The sequence below is a fragment of the Fusarium tjaetaba genome (assembly GCF_013396195.1).
Source record: "Fusarium tjaetaba strain NRRL 66243 chromosome Unknown NRRL66243_c0000301, whole genome shotgun sequence".
Taxonomy (NCBI): Eukaryota; Fungi; Ascomycota; class Sordariomycetes; order Hypocreales; family Nectriaceae; genus Fusarium; species Fusarium tjaetaba.
This window is the reverse complement of record NW_023501497.1, coordinates 90,384-113,755: the sequence shown is the minus strand read 5'-3', so window position 1 is coordinate 113,755 and position 23,372 is coordinate 90,384. Positions and strand designations below refer to the sequence as shown.

Below are 23,372 nucleotides of genomic sequence, written 5' to 3'. Positions count from 1 at the left end.
TTATTAAAACAAAATAGAAAGAAGGTTGACCTCGCCATGATACCATACGCTCTCCCCAGATTATCAACACCGAATGATGCAAACCCAACTGCCATGCCCTTAACTACCTAACTCAGATCTTCCTCAAAGACTTCTGCGTCAAGATCCTCCGCCTATCCATCTCCCTATTCGCCAACTCACTGCTCTTACTCTCTGGTGCAATGCGCTGACCATGGGTTAAACTCCCAAAGCCAAAGTCAGGCTCACCACCAAGACTGCCGAATATATCTCCAATGTAGTTCTCTGCTCTGATACCATCCTTGAATGTTGTGTCCCAATCCTCAAGAATACCTTTGACGATCTCGATGCCTGCGTTGAAGATATTTGCGATGGCGATCGAGAAACCATTCTGTTTGGCGGCGGTGAGATGATCTAGGTCGGTGTAGTCAGGAGGAGGACGATCAAAGTTGGAACCTGCAAGGGTTAGCGAGATGATTAATAGGGGCTATGGGAGATATCACCTGTTCTGCAGATCATGACTCTTGAGAAGTCGCAGATCTTTGCAATCGCTGCTCTGACGAGGACTTCTAAGATTGCATTGTCCTCCTGAGCGCTCATGCAGTAGACGCCAGTGCCATTAGTCCACACTTTCGTAGTATTCTCAAAGGACTCGGATAGTCTGCTACCAGAGTAGTATACATCACTCGTAGCAGTGTCACACCTGATGACTGACGGAGGTTGAGAGGCACTTTTATATGTCTCGCCCATTCGGCGGTAGAGTGCGCGGTACTCCTTCGGGCCATTCGCATCTTCCAGTTGAGCCTTGGACGCGAGTTTGTATGCGGCATCTTGAAGTTGAGCGTTGAGTTCAAAGACTTCAGTGCCATATGTGATGAATGGCTGTTGGTAAGGCTGGTCACGACCATATGAGATATACCCAGTGGGCCAACCTGGAGGAAGAGATCGTATGTCAATCTCGTACTGCAACGCAACCTGGACCGAATAACGAGCGATGGCAACTGAACCAAGAGTACCATACTTGGGATTAACGCCAGCTATACCGGCGATGAGGAAGTAGGTATGGCGAAAGTCAAACTTGGGGGAGAGCATGAGAGCCATGAGTGAAGCAGCAGAGTTAATCTCCCCCTCGCCAATGGTGACATGGCAGATGCTTCCATCTTCAGTGCAGGTAGCGCAAGGGAAGAGCATGGAGAGGCCAGGGGCATGAATAGTTTTAGAGGAGAGTGTGCCTAGATTTGAGCCGGAGAGGCGTTCGTGCCAGACTGCAGCTTCTGGGGACCACTGTTGCATGGTGTTAGAGAAGTGGTATGAGATAGGGGAGGGGGCATATACCATTGAGATGATCATGACTTTGGGAGCAAAGACTTCATCGTCTCCCGTATTCAGGGGACGAGGTAAAGCAGTTACTAGAGGCAAGAGGACGAACTGAAGAAAGAGTGTAAGTAAGGCTCTTGGTAGCTCCATGGTTGATAGTCTTGAGTTGTTTCGAGGAGCCGCTGAAGATCGAAGGGGAAGTCGAGGAGCTTTATCTCTGAATCACATCCAGACAATATCAATCCTCATACCAAGAAACATGTTCGAGACCTTCAACACCGAACCCGTTTCACAGATCCAAATCTGTCAAAGGCCGCCATGTGGATTCAATGTCTCTGTCACCCCGGATAAAGATTCAGAGCCCAGAAGGAGAATACCCAACGGGTATCCAGCAACGGATGTCGCCCTCTCCAATGCAAACTACAGCAGCGAGTCATGTCGAGGCATTCTGGGACAAATCGGAAGAATGGAGGACAATGACGGGATCTTTGATACGGGAAGTTGCTTTGTTTGGAGCATCACGTCCGTCGGATAGGGCAGCTCTGAGGTCAAGGTCTCTGCTGAGGGTGTTTAGAGGGTAAGTTTAGGGGTAGTGAAACGAAACAGAGCTGGACAGGATACGACACCATGTGCTCAATGTTTGGAGGTCGAAGCGAAAGACAGCGCCATGTCTTTGATTCAAGCTTAACATCTAACGACTTGGCATGTCTCTATCGCTGACGTGAATCTATATTTTCTGTATTGTACCACTCTGCGCAAACAGTCTCGATGGGGAAGTTTGTTGAACAGCGTCGTGCAAATATCCCGGAGTCGATGTGAAGTTTCTTGTACGACTGATATGTCTGGAGATGTTGATCTGGGAATGCATGTCTCGGCCGGCAGGGCGCTGAAGCGATCGGGGGAAGAGACGGGGTTATTAATTGGACAGACGAGACGAGATTGGTTTGAAGTGAAGGATACGGTATTCAATATTCTGGCTTTATAGGTTGAAAGTGATAGGATGTCTTGACCACTGAATTGGATCGTGCAGTGTGGAATACAAATGTTACGGGGAGAGTATTAGGAGCAGTCACGAGCATAAATTGACTTGTGCTCTTGTGTCATTCATTGATGGTTTGGGATAGAAGGATGAATTGTGAGATGTGAGGCTGTAGGGACAAAGCGACACGGTGAGATGGAGATTAGTCTTGGTGTAGTGAGTCTGTGCTCATTGCACGTGGGTTGTGTCTGTACTTGTTGCTTTTTTTGATCAAGATGGAGTTACTCTTGAGTTTGTGCCGTTTGACTTTTTCGTTGTAACGGGCGGGCTTGACTGTTATCAACGGCTTCAATCGCGCCCGTTTCATCGTGGCTAGCCATTCACCACTGGACAGTCTTATGTAACTGAAAGTCTAATCCAACTCAATTCAACCACAACAATCACTCCCAATTGTACACAGACAGAGAGTATCATGTAGTCCTGGGAACTTAGCCACCCAATAATATGCCTCTCTCTCCAACCTCCTATCGTAGCTCATCATCTCGGTTTATTTCTGGATCCCAAAAGTCTGGGCATCTACGGGGCCCTCGGGGTTATCAGATGTGCCCGGATCCGCGTATCTGATTGATTTGTTACTGTAAATGTCATCGGCTTGAGTCAATTATTCCAGTTTTTCTAGAATTGTTATGATACTCGCATCATCTGACTCGTTGGTAGATCACTTGGGGAAACCTTGGCAGAGGCCAAACTTGACGATACGACTGTTGATTATCTTGGCGTGGTTTTTTCTGTGTTTTCGCCAAGAAAAATTGGGTTGCCTCTTTTTATTACTCAGCTAGAGACGGACAAGGAAGGTCAAGACTCAGCCAGTGGAGGGGGCCGCGTGTAAGGTTTGATTTGAGGCTGGGGCTCTTCTTTTCAGCAGGGCACTGTGCATACATGATCTGCCTCATTCCTCGTTATTTCCTAGTGTTTCAATTCTTAATTCAACGACGTTTCTTTGAGAGTCTCTGCTTCAGACCAGAGGCTACCGCTGTGATGACGACGACAATGACATACACCCGTTGCCCAAAAAGCTTCAGTCTCTCTTAGCACAAACGACGTTGCAGCCAAGACGACCGCCAAGACACGACAGCAGCAGCACCAAGCATTTTCAGGACTACCTAGCCCCCCCTAGAGTCTCGGCCCTTCCGAGATGATGGGCAGTGACAATATCAGTTCCCAGCGTTTCCATTCCCCAAACTCCAACTACGGGGCAGTTCTGTAAGGCGGACCAGTTACAGTGGGTTAGCGACGTGTCGCTGCTGATTGTTACTGGATATGGCGTATTTTCTGCACAAGGCGGACCGCCCGGGGACCCCCAGACCAGACCAGAACTGAACTGAGCAGAACAGAGACAGACTTGCGCCGCCACAGAATAGAGATTGACCTGCCAAGCACCACTCACAATCAACTCTGCCCGCCAAAAGGTCATTTCCCGGTGGAGACTTGTCGTCCAGGTATGACGAGTTTCTCTTTAAGGTTCTTTATTTTCCTGCTGGTCCTGGCTGACTCTAACGCTTTCGGGCTACAGTTTTGTAAAAGCCTCCCCCACGCTAGAGCTTGAGCATGATTTCAGTGCTTCCTCCACAATCAATCAATCAACCGTCCCGTCCCCTTCCAACCGTCTTCGATCCACCAAACTAAATCTCTCTTCCTCCTCTTCTTCCGTTTTGTTTTGTTTTCATTCAACCCATCTCTGTGGCTCAGTGCCGTACCAGGTTCTCTGGATCAACGGCTGCTTCGCGCTCACAAACCTGTAACACAGATCCCCATTGATGGACGACATCACGAGTATTCCTGATTCACGCTATGGCGGCTCTGGCGAAGGGTCCAACTACAACTCCAACTTTGACGCTGGTAGTCACGACCAGCCAAAGATCGATAACACGATGAATCCTCAACCCGATCCTCATGACGTCGACCCGCCCTTCGATTTGCACGACGACGAACATGTTCAGGGCAACAACTTTGCTTTTACCCCGTCTCAGCTACATCGACTCCTGACCGCCAAGAATATCTCCGCCCTGCGCGCGTTTGGAGGCTTGTTGGGTTTAGCCGCTGGACTTCGAACCGATATCTCAGCAGGACTAAGCGCCGACGAAACAACATTGGACGGTACTGTTACTCTGGACGAAGCTGTAGCCTCTGGTAGTCTTGAACGACCACCGGTTCTATCGGCAGCATCCCCTCCGCCGTCGCCGCCGCTGTTACACAATGGGTTGTTCGAACATCGCGACAACCACTTTGTCGATCGAAAACGAGTATTTGGGGATAACCGCCTTCCGCAAATAGCACAAAAATCTTTCTTCAGACTATTATGGATAGCATTCAATGATAAACTTATCATTTTGTTAACTATTTCTGCTTCCATCTCACTCGCCATTGGTATCTACCAATCCGTCGACAAGTCAATAGGCGCATCGCGTGTTGAGTGGGTAGATGGTGTGACAATTGTGGTTGCGATCCTCGTCATCATCATCGCAAGCGCCGCGACCGATTGGCAGAAGAATTACAAGTTCAAGAAGGTCAATGAACGAAAGCAACAAAGGGATGTAACGGTGATGCGCTCGGGTAAACTCCAGCGCATCCCCGTTCAAGATGTTGTCGTTGGTGATCTTTTACACCTTGAGGCTGGTGACATTGTTGCCGTGGATGGTGTTCTTGTGCAAGCTTCGAGTCTGCAAATGAACGAGTCTTCCATCTCTGGAGAGGCTGATCTTGTGCACAAGACCGTACCAAGGCCAAACCATGCAGCTACATCGCGAATTGACCCCTTCATTCTCAGTGGAACCACTGTCGCGCGCGGTGTTGGTTCCTATCTCGTTACTGCTGTTGGTGTCAACTCGACCTATGGCCGTATCCTCATGTCGTTGAGAGACGACGTCAAGGAGACACCACTCCAGGCGAAGCTTGGTCGCCTTGGCAAGCAACTCATTGTTATTGGTGCCGTTGCAGGTTCCGTCTTTTTTCTTGTCCTCTTTATTCGCTTCATGGTCACTCTTCACACCGTTACTGGAGGGCCATCTCAGAAGGCAGAGGACTTTTTACATATTCTGATTCTGGCCGTCACGGTCGTTGTCATCACTGTCCCAGAAGGCCTGGCGCTCAATGTGACCGTTGCACTGGCCTTTGCCACGAAGCGTATGCTCCGGGATAACAACTTGGTGCGGTTGATCCGATCGTGTGAGATTATGGGAAACGCGACGACAGTTTGCTCCGACAAAACTGGCACCCTCACACAGAACAAGATGACTGTCGTGGCTGGACGTGTTGGATTGGAGTCTTACTTTGATGATACCGACCTGGTTGTTCCGGATCCCGATTCGTCCATGTCGCGTGCGTCGACTATCAAGTACGACAGTTCGATCGACATGGCAAAGTCACTCTCTCCAGAATGTCGCCGGTTGATCAAGGACAGTATCGCTCTCAACTCCACGGCCTTTGAGAATGATGACTCTGGTACCGCTACTTTTATGGGTTCAAGCACTGAGACTGCTTTGCTACACTTTGGCCGTCAACATCTTGGTATGAACAATTTGGCCGAGGAGAGGGCCAACTGCCCCATTGTTGCGATCCTTCCGTTCGACTCTTCCCGAAAATGGATGGCAGTTTTGGTCAAAATCAATGAGGATCGCTATCGACTTCTCGTCAAGGGAGCAGCGGAAGTTGTGTTTGAATATTGCGCTTTTGTTGTTTTGGACCCTACATTCAGAGTACCGATTGCACGACTCTCAGAGAATGACCGTGCAAGCTATCGCAACACTATCGAGGACTACGCTAACAGGATGCTTCGACCTGTCGCCATTGCATACCGAGACTTTAGCGCGCAGGATATCTTTGACGGCCCAGATGACGACCCCGATAACATTAACCTAGAATGGTTGGCCTCTGGCATGATCTTCATCGGCGCCTTTGGCATCCGTGACCCATTGCGCCCCGAAGTTGTGGAATCAGTCCGTCAATGTCAGGCTGCTGGAGTGTTTGTTCGCATGGTTACAGGTGACAACTTCTTGACCGCCAAGGCTATTGCAACAGAATGTGGTATCTACACAGCTGGTGGCATTGCCATGGATGGACCAACATTCAGAGACTTGACTCCTGAGCAGCTTGATGCTGTTATCCCGCGACTACAGGTCTTGGCTCGTTCAAGCCCTGAGGATAAGCTGCTTCTTGTAACACATCTGAAGCGCATGAATGAGACGGTAGCTGTGACTGGTGATGGTACGAATGACGGTCTGGCATTGAAGGCGGCGGATGTCGGGTTTGCTATGGGTATCCAGGGTACTGAAGTTGCCAAGGAGGCTGCATCTATCATTCTTCTCGACGACAACTTTGCTTCTATCGTCAAGGCTTTGGCATGGGGTCGAACCGTGAATGACTCCGTCAAGAAGTTTTGCCAGGTAAGGCTATTCGTCAATATGACCAGGTTCTTTGCTGACCAAACAATAGTTCCAATTCACCATCAACATTACCGCAGGTATCATCACCGTCGTTTCCGAGCTCGTTGGCGACTCTGTTTTCACCGTCGTTCAATTGCTTTGGATCAACTTGATCATGGATATCTTTGCCTCTCTTGGTTATGCTACAGATCACCCCTCGCCCGACTTCCTCAAACGAAAGCCCGAACCCCGGAATGCTTCGATTATTTCCATCACTATGTGGAAGATGATCATTTGCCAAGCTATTTACCAGTTGATAGTCGTCTTTGTTGTTCACTACGCTGGATGGGACCTCTTCAACCCCGACACTGAATTTGAGATTGAGAAGCTCCAGACATTGGTGCTCAACATCTACGTCTGGATGCAGTTCTTTAACCAACACAACTGCCGTCGCGTGGACAACAAGCTGGATATCTGGTATCAAGGATTTCTGCGTAACCCTTGGTTCATCGGTGTGCAGCTCATCACTATCGCTGGCCAGTTCGTCATCGTCTTCAAGGGAGGCGAAGCATTCGACACAACCCCTATTACAGGTGCCCAATGGGGATGGAGCTTGCTCTTCGGCGTCATGTCAATTCCGCTGGGAGCTTTGATTCGACAAATTCCTGATAGCCTCGTCCAAAGTCTCTTCAACTTAATCGCGGACAGTTGGCTTGCAATTTGGCGACCGACTCGCGCACTCCTGTCAAAGGCCTTCAGCTGCTTCAAGCGTAAGAAGGCCGATGACAAGGAAGCCCAACAACCTGAGCAAGAGATGGGCCCTGTTGAGAACATCCTTCATATGATGCACTTGACCCACGAGCCCGATGAGGACGAGACGCCCATGACGCAAGAACAGCGTGAAGCAATGGAGCGATCAGACCAAACACGAATGATGAAAGAGAAGGAAAAGAAAAAGCGAGATATCGACTTGAACGGCCTCGTAGAAGCGGCCAAGCTAGGAAAAGAGCACAAAGGTGCCATTTTGGAGATTCACCCCAAGACACTCAAAGACGACCCAATTCTAAGGACCAGTAGTGGTAAAAACAGTACGCTGCCACCAAGTCAAGACGCCGAATTTATGAAATTCGTCGCCATCAACACACGACGGCCTCGACAGCCGAGACGGACAAATCCTCGAGCTCCGGCACGGCCGGCTCAACGACGACAGCAAGAGCAGAAGAGTTCCTGGAGACATCATGTTTCCTGGGAGGGACTACTCAGATCTAAGAGACGATAATGAGCACGATCCTTGTGCGTTCATATACAAATGATATTTTCAAGAGTAGGGTATATAGTAGACAGGTCGTCAAAGGGAAAGGCCTGTGTTCTTGTAAATGACAGATTACGACGTTATGACAGATAAAGGGATTTAAGATACCAATATACAGGTCGCTTTACTAGGCCATAATAACAACGCTTCCATCCCAAATATCCAATTCCAAATGCCTTGATAGTGATCCAATCCTTCCTTTCGTGTGTGTCTATCTCGTTAAATCATAAAAACTTTTTTATCGTGTGCTCATCCTGTTTTGATGATGGCCTCCTCAATCGCACTCCCAATCTCGGACCTCGGTATTCCCGGCCCCCGCATCAAACAGAGCGATCTCGTAGCGAGCGACTTTATGAGCGCTGGTATACTCACCCGCACCGTAACAGGACCAGATTTTGGCTCTGTGGGAAATGAGAAGCAATTGACGAAGCTCCAGCTCTCGGGTTGTTTCGGTACAGCGTGCCCGACATTCGGCATCGGCGAGTTGTTCAGATTGAGTTCCATAGTTTCAGCATCCACGACCCTGGCACCAAGTGCGAGAAGTTGCTTCTCGACTCCTACAACGCTGAAGAACCGTGTGAAGTGGTCGATGCGCGTTCCAGCCGGTTGCGTAGGCCACGGCCATTCTATATCCTCCACCGTAGAAGGGTTGAGCTCCGCGCGCGAATAAACATACTGTCCATATCGTCCATACGGCAGATCGATAACGCGATACATCTCATGTCGACCCGGTCCAATAAGCCAGCGCAGCCGTGTGAGCATCTCGTCTTTCGCACGGCCTTTGAGGGTGTTGCAGAAGAGGCGCGATTCACAGGCTGACATTGCGTAGGGCGGCGGTGAGTTTACGAGGAGGTGGCATGCTATCGTCAGTATGTCGCAGGCGAGGCGGAATGAGAATACTGAGTGCTGTGTGGATGAGGGGACGGCGAGATCGCCGGGTGATGCAGGGGTTGTGCCGAGCCAGCCGTTGCCGAAGATCTGAGGGGAGAGTGAGAATGTTGGTAGGTTGAAGGATTTGGCCATTGGTGGTTGTTGAGAGTTGAAGTATGGCGGTGTTGATAGTGAAGACGGTGCTGATGTCGATAGAGATGGTGGAGTAGGTGTAGAAACTGAAGTCATGGCCGTTGACGTAGGCGGTGTCAGCGTCTGAACCTGCGTCTTCCTCACAGCAACAGCCATCGAACCCGAAGAATCCTCCGTCGTCTCACTCTGCTCACTCTCCGGCGATCCAGAACCAGCACGCTTCCTATCATCCCCCTCTCTCGGCATCAGCACAAGATCCTCCTCCGGCCCAACAACCTCATGCGCCAGCTCCAGAATCCTCTCCATACTCCTCCTCAAGCTCCCAACAAGACTCGGCTGGGCCTTGACTACAGCTTCAGTGGTGAGCATCTCGTCAACAAAGGACATGAAGACGGAGCTCATCTCCTCGACTACCTGCTCGAGACGACGCACGCGCTGGGCCTGTGCAGCTTCGGCGGCTTGGCGGCGGCGGCGGAAGATGTTTTGGGCTTCGCGGTTACGTTCGCGGCGGGCCTGAGGGATGTAAGTGGAGGTTCCAATGGGGAGGGAGAGAGACAGAAAGGGGATGGACCTTGAGAGCTGCATCGTCGTGATCTTGGGTGGTTGAAGATAAGCGACTTCTGCGCTTCGGGGGTGATTGCGCCGTCATTATATAAGTGGATGAAATGTGAATATGAGGATGAGTGAGAGGCTAGAAGAGGTGAGTGAAACAACGTCAGCCCTGCGGCTTAGTGAGAGGCTGTCGGGTAAGTCGAAACTAGCTTGCGACACGAGTAGATTGACTGTAAATAAAGAATACTTGTATGGCAAATGGGGTGACACGTGAATGAAAGAGTATTTGGTGTTTCAAGGTGGCGATGAGATTGAAATGGAGACGACGTTGGAATCTTCGGGATGTTTTGGGGGTCGCACTTCTATCCCCGTGACCCTGTTTCGGTTTAGTGGCTTATTAATCAAGCGGCGATCAAATCAATTTTCGAGGCTGACTTTAATGGGCCCACTTTAGCTTTAAATCTGGGGGAGGCTCTCAACTCCATCGAGATCAAGAAGAATTAATTATATATGTACAATATCCAAATGCCCCTGAAGATCAATTACCCCTGAAGATCAGTCAAATTCCTTTCCCCCCTCCCATATTGAATCCCCAACCACTCGAGCAAAAGCACCTCTTACGTGCAGCAAATCATGATATGTTCCCTCCTCAGCCTTGGTACCATCCTCCAGGACAACAATACGGTCAGCGATTGCCATCATCTCCTTACTGTGCGTCACCACCACAATTGCCATATCTCGCCTTGACTTCCTCGCAATCTTTTGCATGGTATGTCGGATCATTTCCGCACTCTCTGCATCCAAAGCACTCGTAGGTTCATCCAGCACAAGAAGTTGAGGTTTGCGTACAAGTGCACGCGCGATGCTGAGACGCTGCGCCTGGCCGCCTGAGAGCGCTTGACCTCCGTCCCCGACTCGAGTATTGTATCCATCTGGAAGAGTTGTGATAAATTCGTGGATACCAGCCGCCTTCGCAGCAGCTAGAATGCTTGGAAACTGACGAAGGTGCGATACTTCACTTAAGCCGTACACAATGTTCTCTGCAATTGTAGCTGGGAAAAGGAACGGCGTTTGTGGCACATATGCCATCATTGATCGGAGATGCTCCATATCGACGTGTGCATGGGAATACCCATTGAAGCTCAATGGTGGCCTCGTGCTGAGGATCTCAGTTTTGGTGGGAGAATATAGACCAAGCATCAGCGAGATCACCGTTGACTTCCCGCAGCCTGACCGACCAACAACCGCCAGAAAATCTCCTGCATCCACCTCAAATGAAACTCCTCTCAAGACTGGTCTCTCCGATCTTAACTTATAAAAGAATCCGAGATTGTCAAGCCGAACTGGGAGCGGTGTTTTGGGTTTGTAGTATCCGCGAGGCTCGCTTTTGGGTACCAAGGGCATGTTGGCGTACCCCAACATCTGCGCGGCGGTTGATTGAGCCATCGTGACTTGCGGTATCGTACTAAGAATACTCGTCGCTGTGCCCATGCTGAACAGAAGTAGGTTCACTACTGCCACAACCGCCGTTGCTGTGATCGCCCTCTCCGAGGCCAGAAGCACGGTTCCGTAGTAGAACACAAGTGCTGTAAGAGGGTAGTTGACTGACTGATACAGTCCATATAGTGTACTGGTGTGCGCTGCTCTCTTCTGTCCTAGGCTCAGGGTGTGTCTCACTGCTTTCATATACTTCCCACCCATATATCGTTCTAGAGTGAGAGCTCGAACAACTCGGATGTTAAGGAAGATCTCAGTCAAAGCAGCGCTCGCATCTTCTGCCCCTTCGTTGCAGCGCGCCTCCCACTTCCCACTAATAATGGTATAGCCTTTGACTGCGCCCATAACGACAGGCAGCGGCGCGAGGGTGACGAGCGTGAGTTTCCACGAGATGACGAGCGCCCAAGCAACAGCAGCAATGATCATGACGGTGACTGTGATGATGATGGGCAAGAACCTGCCAACAATGTTGCGCATCTCTTCGGCGTTTCGGTCAAGACACTCGTTGATACGGCCGGGAGAGTTGCGCGATCGGTCGAACCATGCTCTTGGCTGTCGGAGGATTCGCTTCAGAGCTTCCACTCGGATGGTGTTGATCCAGGCTTGTCCCACCATTTCAAGAAGATATCGACCGCCACCGGTGCAAACACCATCCATGACCGCAATGACAATGAGATAGATAGCCCACATCTTGCCCTCTGCTAGCTTGTCACCTTGCGACCACATTGCACCAAGGAGTTGCGCGAAGCAATACGCAAATGCAGGAATAGAGCCTGCGCCAACCAGGCAGGTCAGTATTCCGAAGATGAGAAGAGCCCGATGCCCACGTCCCAAAGCTGGCCAGACTGTCTTGAATATCGATGCCAGAGGCATTGGTGGAGGGAGATCCTTAGTCTCGCTGTCTTTGTCATCCACCTTGTCTGACTGAAGCGTGTCGTTGAACTTGGTTTGTCTGAGTCTCGTAATGCTTTTGGGACGCTCAGCTCCACCAAATACGTATTCTGGCTCGTCGAGTGACACCAGTGTGCATGATGTTTCCATACCATCCAGACTGCTGTGAGATCTCAATGCGCTATCGTGCTTCTCGTCGTAGAAGCTGACCATCGTATGGTTGTCGGCAGCGGACTTTGATCGTGCAGGCTCAGGTTCGGGTACAGCTACAGTGAGGGGTTGCATCTCCCAAGCTCGAGCTGCGCGCATGCGAAAAGCGGCTGCTGTATTTGTACCTAGAGTCAATCGTGTAGAGGCGCTTGTTGGGGCTGGACTGAAAGACTCCAGATTTCCAACGACTATTTGCGAGAGGCGCGAAGCTCTGCCAGGAGGGGGAAATAGAGGAGACAGAGGTGAAAGAGGAGAGTTTGGAGAGTCGATGGTGATATCTATCCGTGTGTCTGGTTCCTCTGATGTGGTAGATGCGAGAGTGGCAAAAGTACCACCAATCTGCGTATCCAGATCCTTTCTGAATCCTTCTTGAACAAGGGATGAATTGTCCATCACGTATACGAAGTCATCGGCGTCGATTTGCGCGACGTCATGCGTGATGATAATTGTTGTTTTGCCTCGTCGCCATGCCCTGATGGCATCCATGATGAGCATACGGCTAACCTGGTCAAGGCCACTTGTGATCTCATCCAGGATGAGCACTGGGGGATCTCGAAGACGAGCTCTAGCAAGCGCTAATCTCTGCTTCTGTCCACCGCTCAAGTTGTATCCATCAGCGCCGACGTTGGTATCTAGACCTTCGGGAAGTCCTGCGATCGTCGATTGAAGCAAAGCTGCATCACAAGCTCGCATCACCTCAGCCCGCGTTGCTCTTGCGGGGTCGTGGTGCCCAAAGGCTACATTTTTGAAGAAACTCTCGTTGAATAGTACGCTGGATTGTTGGACCAAGGTAATGTTCTCACGGATCCATTGTCTATCGAGGACCCGTAAGGGCTTGTTGTCGACATAGACGTCTCCACTCAGGGGCTCATAGAAACCGACAATGAGGTTACCCAACGTACTTTTCCCAGAGCCGCTTTTCCCAACGATAAAGGTCATCTCACCCGAGGGGAAGAAGAAGCTGGATTGATGTAGTACTTTTTGTGCCGGATTCGAAGGGTATGCGAAACACACCTACTAAAGTCAGCCATTATCTTCAACAGCACTGGCAGAACTTACATCTTTCAATTCGATGTCACCGCTGCAACTCAGCGGTCGTAAAGCTCCTGTCATCGGTTTGACAATCTCACCATTCCTCACGTTTCGAGTGACACTGGAGAGAAAGCTGCCGGCTGACATACCCTTTGCAAGGACCAACCACTGAGGCATCAAAGCCTCAATACCTTGAAAAGCTGCGAGTGTTGCATAAAAAGTTGTCAAAACACTACCAGCGGCAAGGCCGTCGTTGTTGACAAGTACAACTCCATACCAAAAGCCGACGACGAACATTGCCACGACCCAGAAGGCAACGTAGCCCATTTGCAGGGCGTTACATTGCGCTTGGATCAGATAATGCTTCGCTGCAGCTTTGGCAGCTGGGTAGTACTGCCAGACCTCCTGGTCATATCCGTTGAAGACCTTGACGAGATCGATGGCTGTTATTGAAGCAACGGCGAACTTGGAAGCGACTGCGAGCTCACGCTTCTGTGCTTGAATCGCGGGCTCAAGTCGCTTTGTCGCTAGTGAGAGAACGATAGCTGAGATTGGAAGTGTGGCGAGGAGGACGAGGGTGAGCTTCCAGGAGTAGTAGAGGGCAATACCGAGGGAAGCGATCGAGGTGATGATGTCGCCGACGAGAAGGCCGAGAACTTGGGAGGACGCGAGTTGAAGCTCACGAGTTTGTCTATCATCTGTTAGTCATGTGTGAGTACAAGAAAGGGTTGCCTACGTCTGTATTCTGATGAGAAGACTTGAGATGCCTTCGGATTGAGAGTCGAACCAGGCCATGTCCTTGGAGAGGAGGCTTGTAAAGATGTCTTGCCGAACACTGCACGCCTGCAACTCTCCAAATATGACCCAGAGTGCAAGAAACGCTGTACTTGCGATCCAGTTGCCAACACCCAGTCCTACAAGGACAAGTGCCCATCTTCCCACCTGCGAAAGGGCCTCATCCCCGCTGAGCGATCCATCCCCAAAGCCCGCAATAATATCGAAGACTTTTCCCAGAATGACCGACAGAACAGTTTTGAAACCCGCAGAGAATCCAGCCGCAAGCAATGCAGCAATTAAAGCGCCAGAGTGTGATCGTCTTGTAAAGAGAAAGAGTTGATTCCACGATGATTTAACGTCTTGTTCCATTTTTGAAGTATAGAGAAATTGAGTATCATGCTCAGATCAAGGAGGAAACACTTGAAGAAGTGCTTGAAGTAATTGAGGCGACATGGCGATACGAAGTGTGAGTCCCAAGTGTTTGGGGCGACAAAGAACAATATCAAAGGGTCAGTGTTGTGATAGTGTGCGTGCACAGACGAGGCTGCTTAGTATTGTTCTTGTTGATATTGTTCAGCCTTCGGCCCCGCACGTAAATTATTGGCGAGAAATGCACGACGAGAGAGGGGACGATTGGACGAATTGACTTGATTGTTTTTGATAGGCTTTTGCATTGGGGTTTGGGAGGCTGCCGAGGGGCCGATTGATGCTTGTGAGGGTTGTTGCCACTGTCGGTTCAACGGTTGAAGTAGCGAGAGTTCGCGAGACGAAACGATTTGCTTGAGTTGTTGGTTGGTGATTCTTCGTTTAAATGACAAATGATTTCGGAATCATCGGAAGTTGGGAGAGTACAGTAACTGTCAACTGCCTTCTTTGCCGTGCTCTAGCTTGTTTGTACTCATCGTTGGTGGCACAAGACGGGAAACGTTGTAACAGAAAACGTCTGGTGGTCTCCCACGTGAGGAGAGGGACCTCGGTCATCCCCTGAGAGATCGATTTGCCTGTGACAAGCTGTTCATGCTTGTTCGTTATGGGAGTGCCCTGAGCTTTTGCGATGGCGACTGTTCCATTGAGGAAGGCCAGGAGCAAGATCCCGAAACCAAGTTGCACCTTCCGCGATTCGGCTGCTACAACGACTACCAGGTCAAGACTCTCCTCCATACCATGAGATCCATTTGACTCTCAGCAGAATCCTTTAAGATCAGGTTCTCCTACAACGGCATAAGGCGGTATTGCTACTTGCTGATACGACTGTGGCGATTGTCTAGCCCTACAGTCCACAGTGAAGGCTCCAATACAAAACACTTACACCAATTCATTCACCACCAAAAAAGGTATCCCCAAAAGCATCACATTTGAGATGTCAAACAAGCAAACGCAGTATTTCGGCTTGTCATAATTCATTGCTGATGGTATGTTCTGAAATCACCGCCTCTTTGCTTCAGCCCTCTGCTGTCTAATCGCAGTGCTACTAATCTTTGTCGCAAAATCATCCGTTTTGCTCACTTCTCCGTCACCAACCTCGTCAGCATCCAGGACATCAATTTCAAACACCTCGAGTGGCTGCCATCCTTTCTCAACCCTGCGATCATTGATTGCTCTGCCTCCACTACGTGTCTCTGCAGAAACAACAATTGCATCGGCATCTTCTTCGTGGATTGGTGGGCCAAATGGATCACGAAGTATAATGCATCGCACCCTGACTCTTCCGTCGCGTAGAAAAGCGATTGCTTCATCAGATGTGCGCTCTATAGGTGGTGATGTAGATGTTGTGTCGTAGTCGAGAAGCGTTGAGAGGAACGAGAGAACAGTCTGAGAGCGTTCATCCCATGATTGAAGCTCTTCAGCGTATTTCTTCTTGACGAGAAGCTCGTCGCTCGATATACCCACAATGAGCGTGCATGTCTTATCAGAGTCTTTTGGTGGGATGTTAAGAAGGAGAACGCTTGCATGAAGCAATAGTTTGTGACCTGGGTGGAGATGGTCAAACGTTCCGCCTAGACAAACAGTGTTGAAGCCCTTTTGTTGCTCTTTTGGCGACAAAGCCGATTCCTGTGTCAAACTGATTCCACCTTCGATAGCCACAAGTTGGCTTTGCGTAAACGTTTGTTTCTTCTCCGCAAGTTTGAGAAACGAAGAAAGTAGCTCATAACCTTCTTCACAACTGGGGTGGTAAACAGCCTCCCATGGTCTAACCTTTGTCGCAAACGCAGCCAAGTCCAACACAGCCGTACAATTCGCTTCGAACCCGCCATCAAAATCTGGTTCGTGACGTCTTCCTCTCTCATGGTCGATGAGAATGATTCGGACATCCACACTTCCCTTTCCAGCACCGACGTCAACAGGAATGTTCTCTTTGGCGCAGATGACGGATGTAAGAGTATAAAGACCTGCAAGCAGGTACTGGGCGTTTGTCCATGCGATTGTCTTTGAGTTGGGCGATGACCCGGTGAGAAGTGGAAGTGCGAGGCCAACTATGAGAGTTTGTGGAGTCGGTGATTGTTTGAGTTTGGTGAGGACAGATGTTAATGGTGAGCGATAGGCAGCTGAGAGCGTTGATGGAGATGGAGGGCGGGGAGGAGAGGGTAGAAGAAGAAGTGATGGAGCCATAGTGAATTTCACTCCAGAAAGTTGTGTTTGGCTCAATGCTTCTATTTGTGCTTGTAAAGCCGAAATCTGGTGAAAAGAAGTGAAGTATCCAAGGTTTGAAAGGCCCAAGCAAGAATGTCGTGATGCTGATGTTGGTGTCGCAGACCGAGGTACTTTACCCCGCTAACGTCATTGTGTTTACTTGCATGTAACTTAGAGACCCGCTTGATGAATGAAGAGCATGCGAAGGACAAACACTGATACATTATAGATATATCAGTAGAGTTTTCTTGCTAAAGTTTGTTACAAAACTTGTAACAAGACCAATTCAAGTAAAACTCAATCAGCTTGCAGGTGGTACACAATTGACTTTGCCTGATTGCAAGCAAGAACGAGCACAACTGTATTTGCAAGAAGTGTATAACTTGTTGTGCTGGGCAACAATTGATGAGAAACACCTCCAACTGTCGAAACACAAATACTCGGATCTTTGCTATCTCTGAGTCTTAGGCATCAGTTTATGTAAGCAAGGAACAACTATAAGAAGCCCAGTTCTCCCCCTTCTCAACCGATCACTCCAACTCACATCCTTACATTCCGGTTATACATCTCTATCTCCCTCTCGAAGGCCTTTGGATACTTAGAATCAGAGGGACTTGATATCTCCCAACTGATCATCAGTTACTCAGGGGCAACATAGAAGCTCAGATCCGAACATGCTTCAGCCCATTTTGTTCCCCTTTCTTCCATATTGGCTTTTGAGTAAAGCTCAGCTTCTGCAGTGTACAGACTAAGGCATTCGCATCAGTAATTTGTAAGTTTATGTTTTCTAAGTACGTACATTGATACTTGTGGCACTGCCTTTAAATCACGGCCGACGAAACAGTTGGACAAGAAGCAACAAGCTGTTCGACGTCGTCATAACCTAGTAAGAGATCCAAACACTAAAAGATAAGACTTTACTCCCCTTAGTACATATTTATAGTTATCTCTTTTTATATACATGAGTCTCTTAATGATACTATGTAAGTCTCAAGAAACCATAATGCTTCAGAACCTGGCTGATTTGGAAGATTGGAGAGCACAGTATATACTACTGAGGTACAATGATGCCATCTATACCCCTGGCCTGTCGAAATTTAACAGTCGAACTCATGCCTAAACACCTATCTTCCCTGTCGTTCTGCATAAGATCATCTTGGTCTCAAAACGGTGGACCAACAAAACGTGTTGGAATTGAACATTTCAATGCTAATTGGCCTGGTAAGGATGGCGAGTACTTATTAAACTTGGAAAAGGTTTACCACTGATTGATTGCCCAGATGCTACACATCATCCAAGAACAAAACGGAACAATGAACGCCCTGAGACAACAAGTGGTGGACCTGGCAAACCAGATACAGTGAGTCTCTCACCGCTAATGAAGTATATATCATCCGAAGCTAATACATTCTATAGCGCGATGAGTTAGGAGCTATCCCATCCCCGAGCTGGGATCGTCCACGGCTTGAATGCTGGGAGAGAGACTGTGGAGGAGAGTCAGATGAAACCCTAGATACATTCCTTCACAGCCGGCTGTCCTATTTCCCTGCAAGGAATGCATCGACCGTCTCCTGAACTAAGGCCATCCTCTCGAGTTCATACCCCGGCACTCGCCTCTCACAAAAGCGATATTCGAAAGTGAAACCCAGTTGCACCTAGTTGGACAACTTGATTGCCACCAGCCCGGCTTGCACCGACTCCACCGCGAGATAAAACAGACCACCGACAACTGCGACCAGGAAGTTCAACTATCAGCTCCCAGACGACGACGGGGAAGCCAAAGACCAGCCTCCGCAACTGTAAAACAACGCTAGGCAAGTCCAGATACCAACTGCAAACACAAGAACAAGTCTTGATGTCGTAACACGCTATAATAGAAGCATCCCGACAAGGAGCAACCCACCCCGTACAAGCGACAGTACCTCAATGTTTTAACGTTACAATTATATATAGTCCACCAGATCTCATCCTTCAACGAAACCAGCCACCACAAAGAGACCATGGCGAGATTCAGGTCCTTGCACATTTCAAGTACGCAGATCACAAGGAAGTCAGTTGGACAGCTGTGTGCGGCGACCTCTCGAATTATGATGAGAAGGGCTCTTCTCAAGCCCCCCATGCGACAGAGAAAACTTTCTTTCGCTAGCCAAGTTAGATCTGAGCCCCTGGGAGTTTGCCTACACTGGACAAGCCAGGCAACCAGCTTAATACCAGAACAGTAAGAATTGGTAGACCCTGACCTGAACCTAAAGCGCTGGCCCGCTTGAATTTGTACTATATATGTAGAGAGGCGGCGTTATATAGGAATCGCTGACCTGCTTACCCTGGAGGATCATTAGAAGTTGCAAAGCCGGCGAGACATTTAAAGCGAGGACGCATTTCAAGATACAGCCACCATACGCCGCAAATGCACCTACGTTCGTACCAAATGGTACTTTCCGTTGTTAGAAGCCAACGGTCAAGAGGTCGCTAATGACTTCAAAGAGATATCGAGCCTCAATGACGAGGCGAAGGAGGATGTCATTCTCGTCCTTCGACCTGAGTTAGATGTGCGAGGTTGGGCGGCAGGAGGACAGCGGCGTAAGGAAGGGCGGCCCAGAACCTGATTAAAACACAGAGGCAGAGCTTTCATTACAAAATTCATAAAGATGCCTCGACAGCAGACATAAGTTGAGCATGACGAAACCGCCGACCACCTCGACCAGATCCGCATTTCAACGCCAAAGTCTGAGTTCCACTGAAGCAGTAGAACTCAACAACGAGCCTTGCCACTGTTGGATAGATGTGAAGGAACCCGAAGAGTACGACGAGCCACGGGAGACACAACTCTCCGCTCACCGGGCCTGATAGTGACGACGCCGAAGACGACGACTGCCAAGTTCCTTGACCTATAGGTCATGCAGCTAGACGTCACTTATCAGAAGAGCAAAGAGAATCGAGCATGAAAGACGAGATACAACAGACCATGCACTTTCACAAGTGTAACGTGGGCCAAGACATGCACGTGCCTCGAGGCATAAGATCATCGTCAAGCGTCAAAACAAAAAACATGAACTACGAGTCTTCATGAAACAGCGATATAAGAGTTGAAGAAGACGCGAGTACGTGCGCGTCCAGGTCTTCTGCTTCTTCTTCAACCAGAAAACAGCAAGACCACCGAGCACACAAAAGCTTCCACTTGTTCAGCAAGCTATCTCTCTTTCAATACTACTCTACGAGAAAAACACCTTTCATACCGAGACAACGGATACTCATCAAGCCCTGCGCCTAACCGTTGACTACCCACTCACGCTGCGGACACCGCTAGTACTCTCCATCACGCGGAGGATACTACTGCTTCCGCTACGTCTACTAAGCCTAGGTTTCCTGCCTTCTCAGCTACAAGCGTCAGCCTCTCGTCATATGAACGCCCAACTGCCTCATCGTCCATCCCGCGACTCTTCCCTTCAAAACATTCTCACCATTCGACATCAGGCTTCTGAAAATCCCGGGGGTTTATATATTATCGATGGCAAATCGACCCGCGACCCGCTGAAAAATCCCCTCCCCGTTGCAACAAGCTCACTCGTCTTGCGATCACCTTCCCCAGCGGCAAACCTGCCGAAGAATGCATTCTATAATATAAGATCTTGATATATACTCACAACATCACATTCGACTCTCAGCTTGAGCATAAGTCAGACCTGATTGTACAATTCGAAAAGAACGAACCTTTTCCTATTGCTTGTCGTAAACGCGATCAGCGAAGCAACAGCCAGGGTCACAAGGATATTAATGCATCCTTGGGCCCAGCATCTCCCTATCCAATATGCTCTAGGTCAAGACATATGACCTCCAGACATGTTCTTGACAATAAACAAGATCGACATATCTTTGGCTACGGGAAAGGGGGATTTCGATTTCACTCAACTATATAACTTACAAGAGTCATATGAACTAACTAGCAGCTTATATACTCACCGAGAGCGCGAACCTTGTCACAAGTGTTCACTTGGCCTGCAAAACAGCCCAGGCACTCGACGGCAAAATTATCCAGGAACTTTATGAGAGACTTTCTCTTAATGACTTCGGTGAAACGAATTCACCAGGGAAGTTTGTTCACCCTGACATCCCTGCCAGTCAACGAGAGGATCTTTCTGGATCCCAAATGTACCACTCTGGGCGACGAATATACCCCCTGGAAATACTCAACAATATGGTGCTCTCCGAACCAGCTTCTTGGAGCAAAGAAAACGACCCAGTCGCAATTTTCTCGCTGCAAATGTCGGGCAGCGAATCTTATATATTGATTCTCTTCAACCCTAAATTATCCCCTCTTTTCCCTATCTATTACACATTGACAGCGGTGCCATTATCAACCTCGCTCGTACCGGGCTGAGCGGTCATATAACCATCAGTGAGATCCACCTCGCTCTCATCTCGCCAAAGTGCGGCTTCTGCGACGAGTTTGGCTCCATGCTATTCCTACCAACCTGCACTAGGGTTTGTCACGAATATCTCTGTACGTCGCCTCGATCTATTCAACCGCAATTCCAAGGGCAGGATGTGTCAAAACTATGTTCTAGAATGGAGCACAAGATCGAATCGAGGAAGACAATGATCTGAACCTCGCAGAGGGGGACCATTCTTTCCAGATCGAGCCACATTATCCCCTGAACCTTCTCCTATGATCTACGGTACTGGCAGACCAAGTTTACGATACATTCCATCCAGGATAGTCTCGTTGTATTCTGGATGGCCATCCAAAGCCGAACCCCAATAGCTCCTGGATTCGATCCATGAAAGCGGCCGGATATGGGGTTGACGATGAGGCCCTGCATGTTAGATCAGGACGAAGTTGAATCGGAGAAGATCAGCACTTTGCTTCCTCGGATCTTTAGTTATTTGCAGCCAGACTTTGATGCCGTTGAGCAAAGAGAGTACAGGGTGCTTGACTGGCATTTGCATGAGCCTGGTAGCGCTGGCTATGGCGGACGTTTTGGTAGGAAACCAGTTGTCTTGCTCTACCCACTTTACTTTTCTTCTTTATTCTAGCCTCATGAGGGTCTCGATCATCTTAACTGTAGCAACACGCCCAACCGAGAATTTAGCAGAAACGCATTACCCTAGTCCAGAGTTTGACCCTTCAGGGAGTTGAGAAGATATCTGGTCTGAGACTCGTGAACAATTCTCCTGGTGGAGGACGCCAGGATTGGGGGGTTTCAGCTTCCCCCCGAATTCATATGTCAAGTTCCCCATCTTACAGGACCTCAGACCTATCTCCCAACCCCTGACCAACCCTCTCGGCACACCTAACGTGGATCTCACGTGCTTGGTCATTATATAACGTGCCCAGCCTCATCTGGCAGCTGCCCCCCCCCCCTTTTCAACCAAATCGTTTGGGGCATATGACTGTTCTGGCGGACATCTCGAGCTTCTCCTGTTTACCAGATTATATATTTAACCAACCTTGATATGTCCCGGGCTTGCAGAAACACTGGGCACTCGATGCCGGCCACTCTTTATCTGAAGTAGTCGGTTCTCTGAGACGACTGACGCCTCAGAATACCCAACAGTCTCTGACTGATGATCCACATGACCATCAACTGAGGTCATTATACTATACCATGGGCCAGATGAACGAGCTAGCCTCACTGCACTTTCTCTGTTAAACCTCGCGACATCACTACAATCACTGTACAACTGCACCGGCAGCAACATGTCAGGCTTCACGAATAAGTCACTTCATGCATTGAGTGTGGAAAACCAACAGTTCCAAGCCTCGCCTCTACACTGGACTTCCGAAAATCTTGAGCGGGCTATCGATTCATCGAGGTAGAAGCTGGTGAAATGCACAGGCTCTCATTGCCGCTGTCGAATCATCTCGAGGACCGATCTTTTGCTTCACTCAGCGATACTGGTGTTGGGATATATATAAACATCATCTAAGATACCAACTGTATCAGCTAGCTCAAAGACGATATCACTACCTTAGTTCAAGAAGTTAACCCTAGGCCTCGGCCTATCATTTCCGCTGTAAGGTCCAGGACAGGAAGAAGAGCAAGCGTGATTTACCACCAGATACCACTGTGGTAGCCATCAACGCCCATCTTGGTCGAGAGCCGGGTCCCACCGTCGACACCGAGTATTTCGAATTTGATGATTACCGTGCTTGCCTTGCTGTCAGAAAGAGCTGGAAGACCAAGTTCGGAGCAAAAGACACAATGGCTCAAGCTCTATATACATTCTTCCCCGGGGTTCCCTTCTGGAGAATCTTGGAATACCTATCCAGTATGGAGATGATCTAGATCCTGACTATGTGCCCGGTGCAAATGCCTCTGAGCGCTCACCAGCATATCGGTATAGCCCCCAGCTTAGGCTCGAAGAAGGGCATCGGATGCTGCTACGGATGCAAGACAACGTCCCAGCGTGCTGAACCAGGACTTAAAGCAACACTTCGCAAAAGAAAATACAGTCTATGGGATGTGAAACAAAAGTATACCACCAAAACCCCACGTTAGGGAGCGTTGCCATCGGCCTTATCTCCTGCATAAGATGCTTATAGGTGTGAATTCTGTGATCTTCAATCTTTAGGCAACGATGAACTGACTTAAGCAGAATCTTAACCTTCCAACTCTGAAGATCGCCACTGTGAAGGACAACGAGACCATCCTTGAATGGCCAAGCGCTGCAGGGTCGACGGAAACGACGATATGCAGCACCTGCGGCTTTTGACTCCAGCAGACATGCAATA

General features: G+C 49.2%; 5 protein-coding genes across 5 annotated transcripts; 1 reads left to right on the top strand and 4 right to left on the bottom strand.

The window, feature by feature from the left end:
• Positions 1-112: 112 nt before the first annotated feature.
• On the bottom strand, positions 113-1,464 carry FTJAE_11814 (purine nucleoside permease; the record flags this gene model as incomplete). Its single annotated transcript, XM_037344797.1, has 3 exons — positions 113-453; positions 501-1,281; positions 1,333-1,464. 3 exons carry the CDS (start codon positions 1,462-1,464, stop codon positions 113-115), a joined length of 1,254 nt encoding a protein of 417 aa, XP_037201160.1.
• A 2,646-nt stretch (positions 1,465-4,110) lies between these two features.
• FTJAE_11813 (calcium P-type ATPase) lies at positions 4,111-7,993 on the top strand (the record flags this gene model as incomplete). Its single annotated transcript, XM_037344796.1, has 2 exons — positions 4,111-6,735; positions 6,785-7,993. 2 exons carry the CDS (start codon positions 4,111-4,113, stop codon positions 7,991-7,993), a joined length of 3,834 nt encoding a protein of 1,277 aa, XP_037201159.1.
• Positions 7,994-8,275: 282 nt separating this feature from the next.
• FTJAE_11812 (uncharacterized protein) lies at positions 8,276-9,634 on the bottom strand (the record flags this gene model as incomplete). The annotated part of the gene is made up of 1 exon (XM_037344795.1): positions 8,276-9,634. The coding sequence occupies one exon, from the start codon at positions 9,632-9,634 to the stop codon at positions 8,276-8,278; it is 1,359 nt and encodes a 452-aa protein (XP_037201158.1).
• A 522-nt stretch (positions 9,635-10,156) lies between these two features.
• Positions 10,157-14,377, bottom strand: FTJAE_11811 (STE6; the record flags this gene model as incomplete). Its single annotated transcript, XM_037344794.1, has 3 exons — positions 10,157-13,213; positions 13,259-13,922; positions 13,968-14,377. 3 exons carry the CDS (start codon positions 14,375-14,377, stop codon positions 10,157-10,159), a joined length of 4,131 nt encoding a protein of 1,376 aa, XP_037201157.1.
• Positions 14,378-15,433: 1,056 nt separating this feature from the next.
• On the bottom strand, positions 15,434-16,618 carry FTJAE_11810 (phosphopantetheine adenylyltransferase; the record flags this gene model as incomplete). The annotated part of the gene is made up of 1 exon (XM_037344793.1): positions 15,434-16,618. One exon carries the CDS (start codon positions 16,616-16,618, stop codon positions 15,434-15,436), a length of 1,185 nt encoding a protein of 394 aa, XP_037201156.1.
• Positions 16,619-23,372: the final 6,754 nt, after the last annotated feature.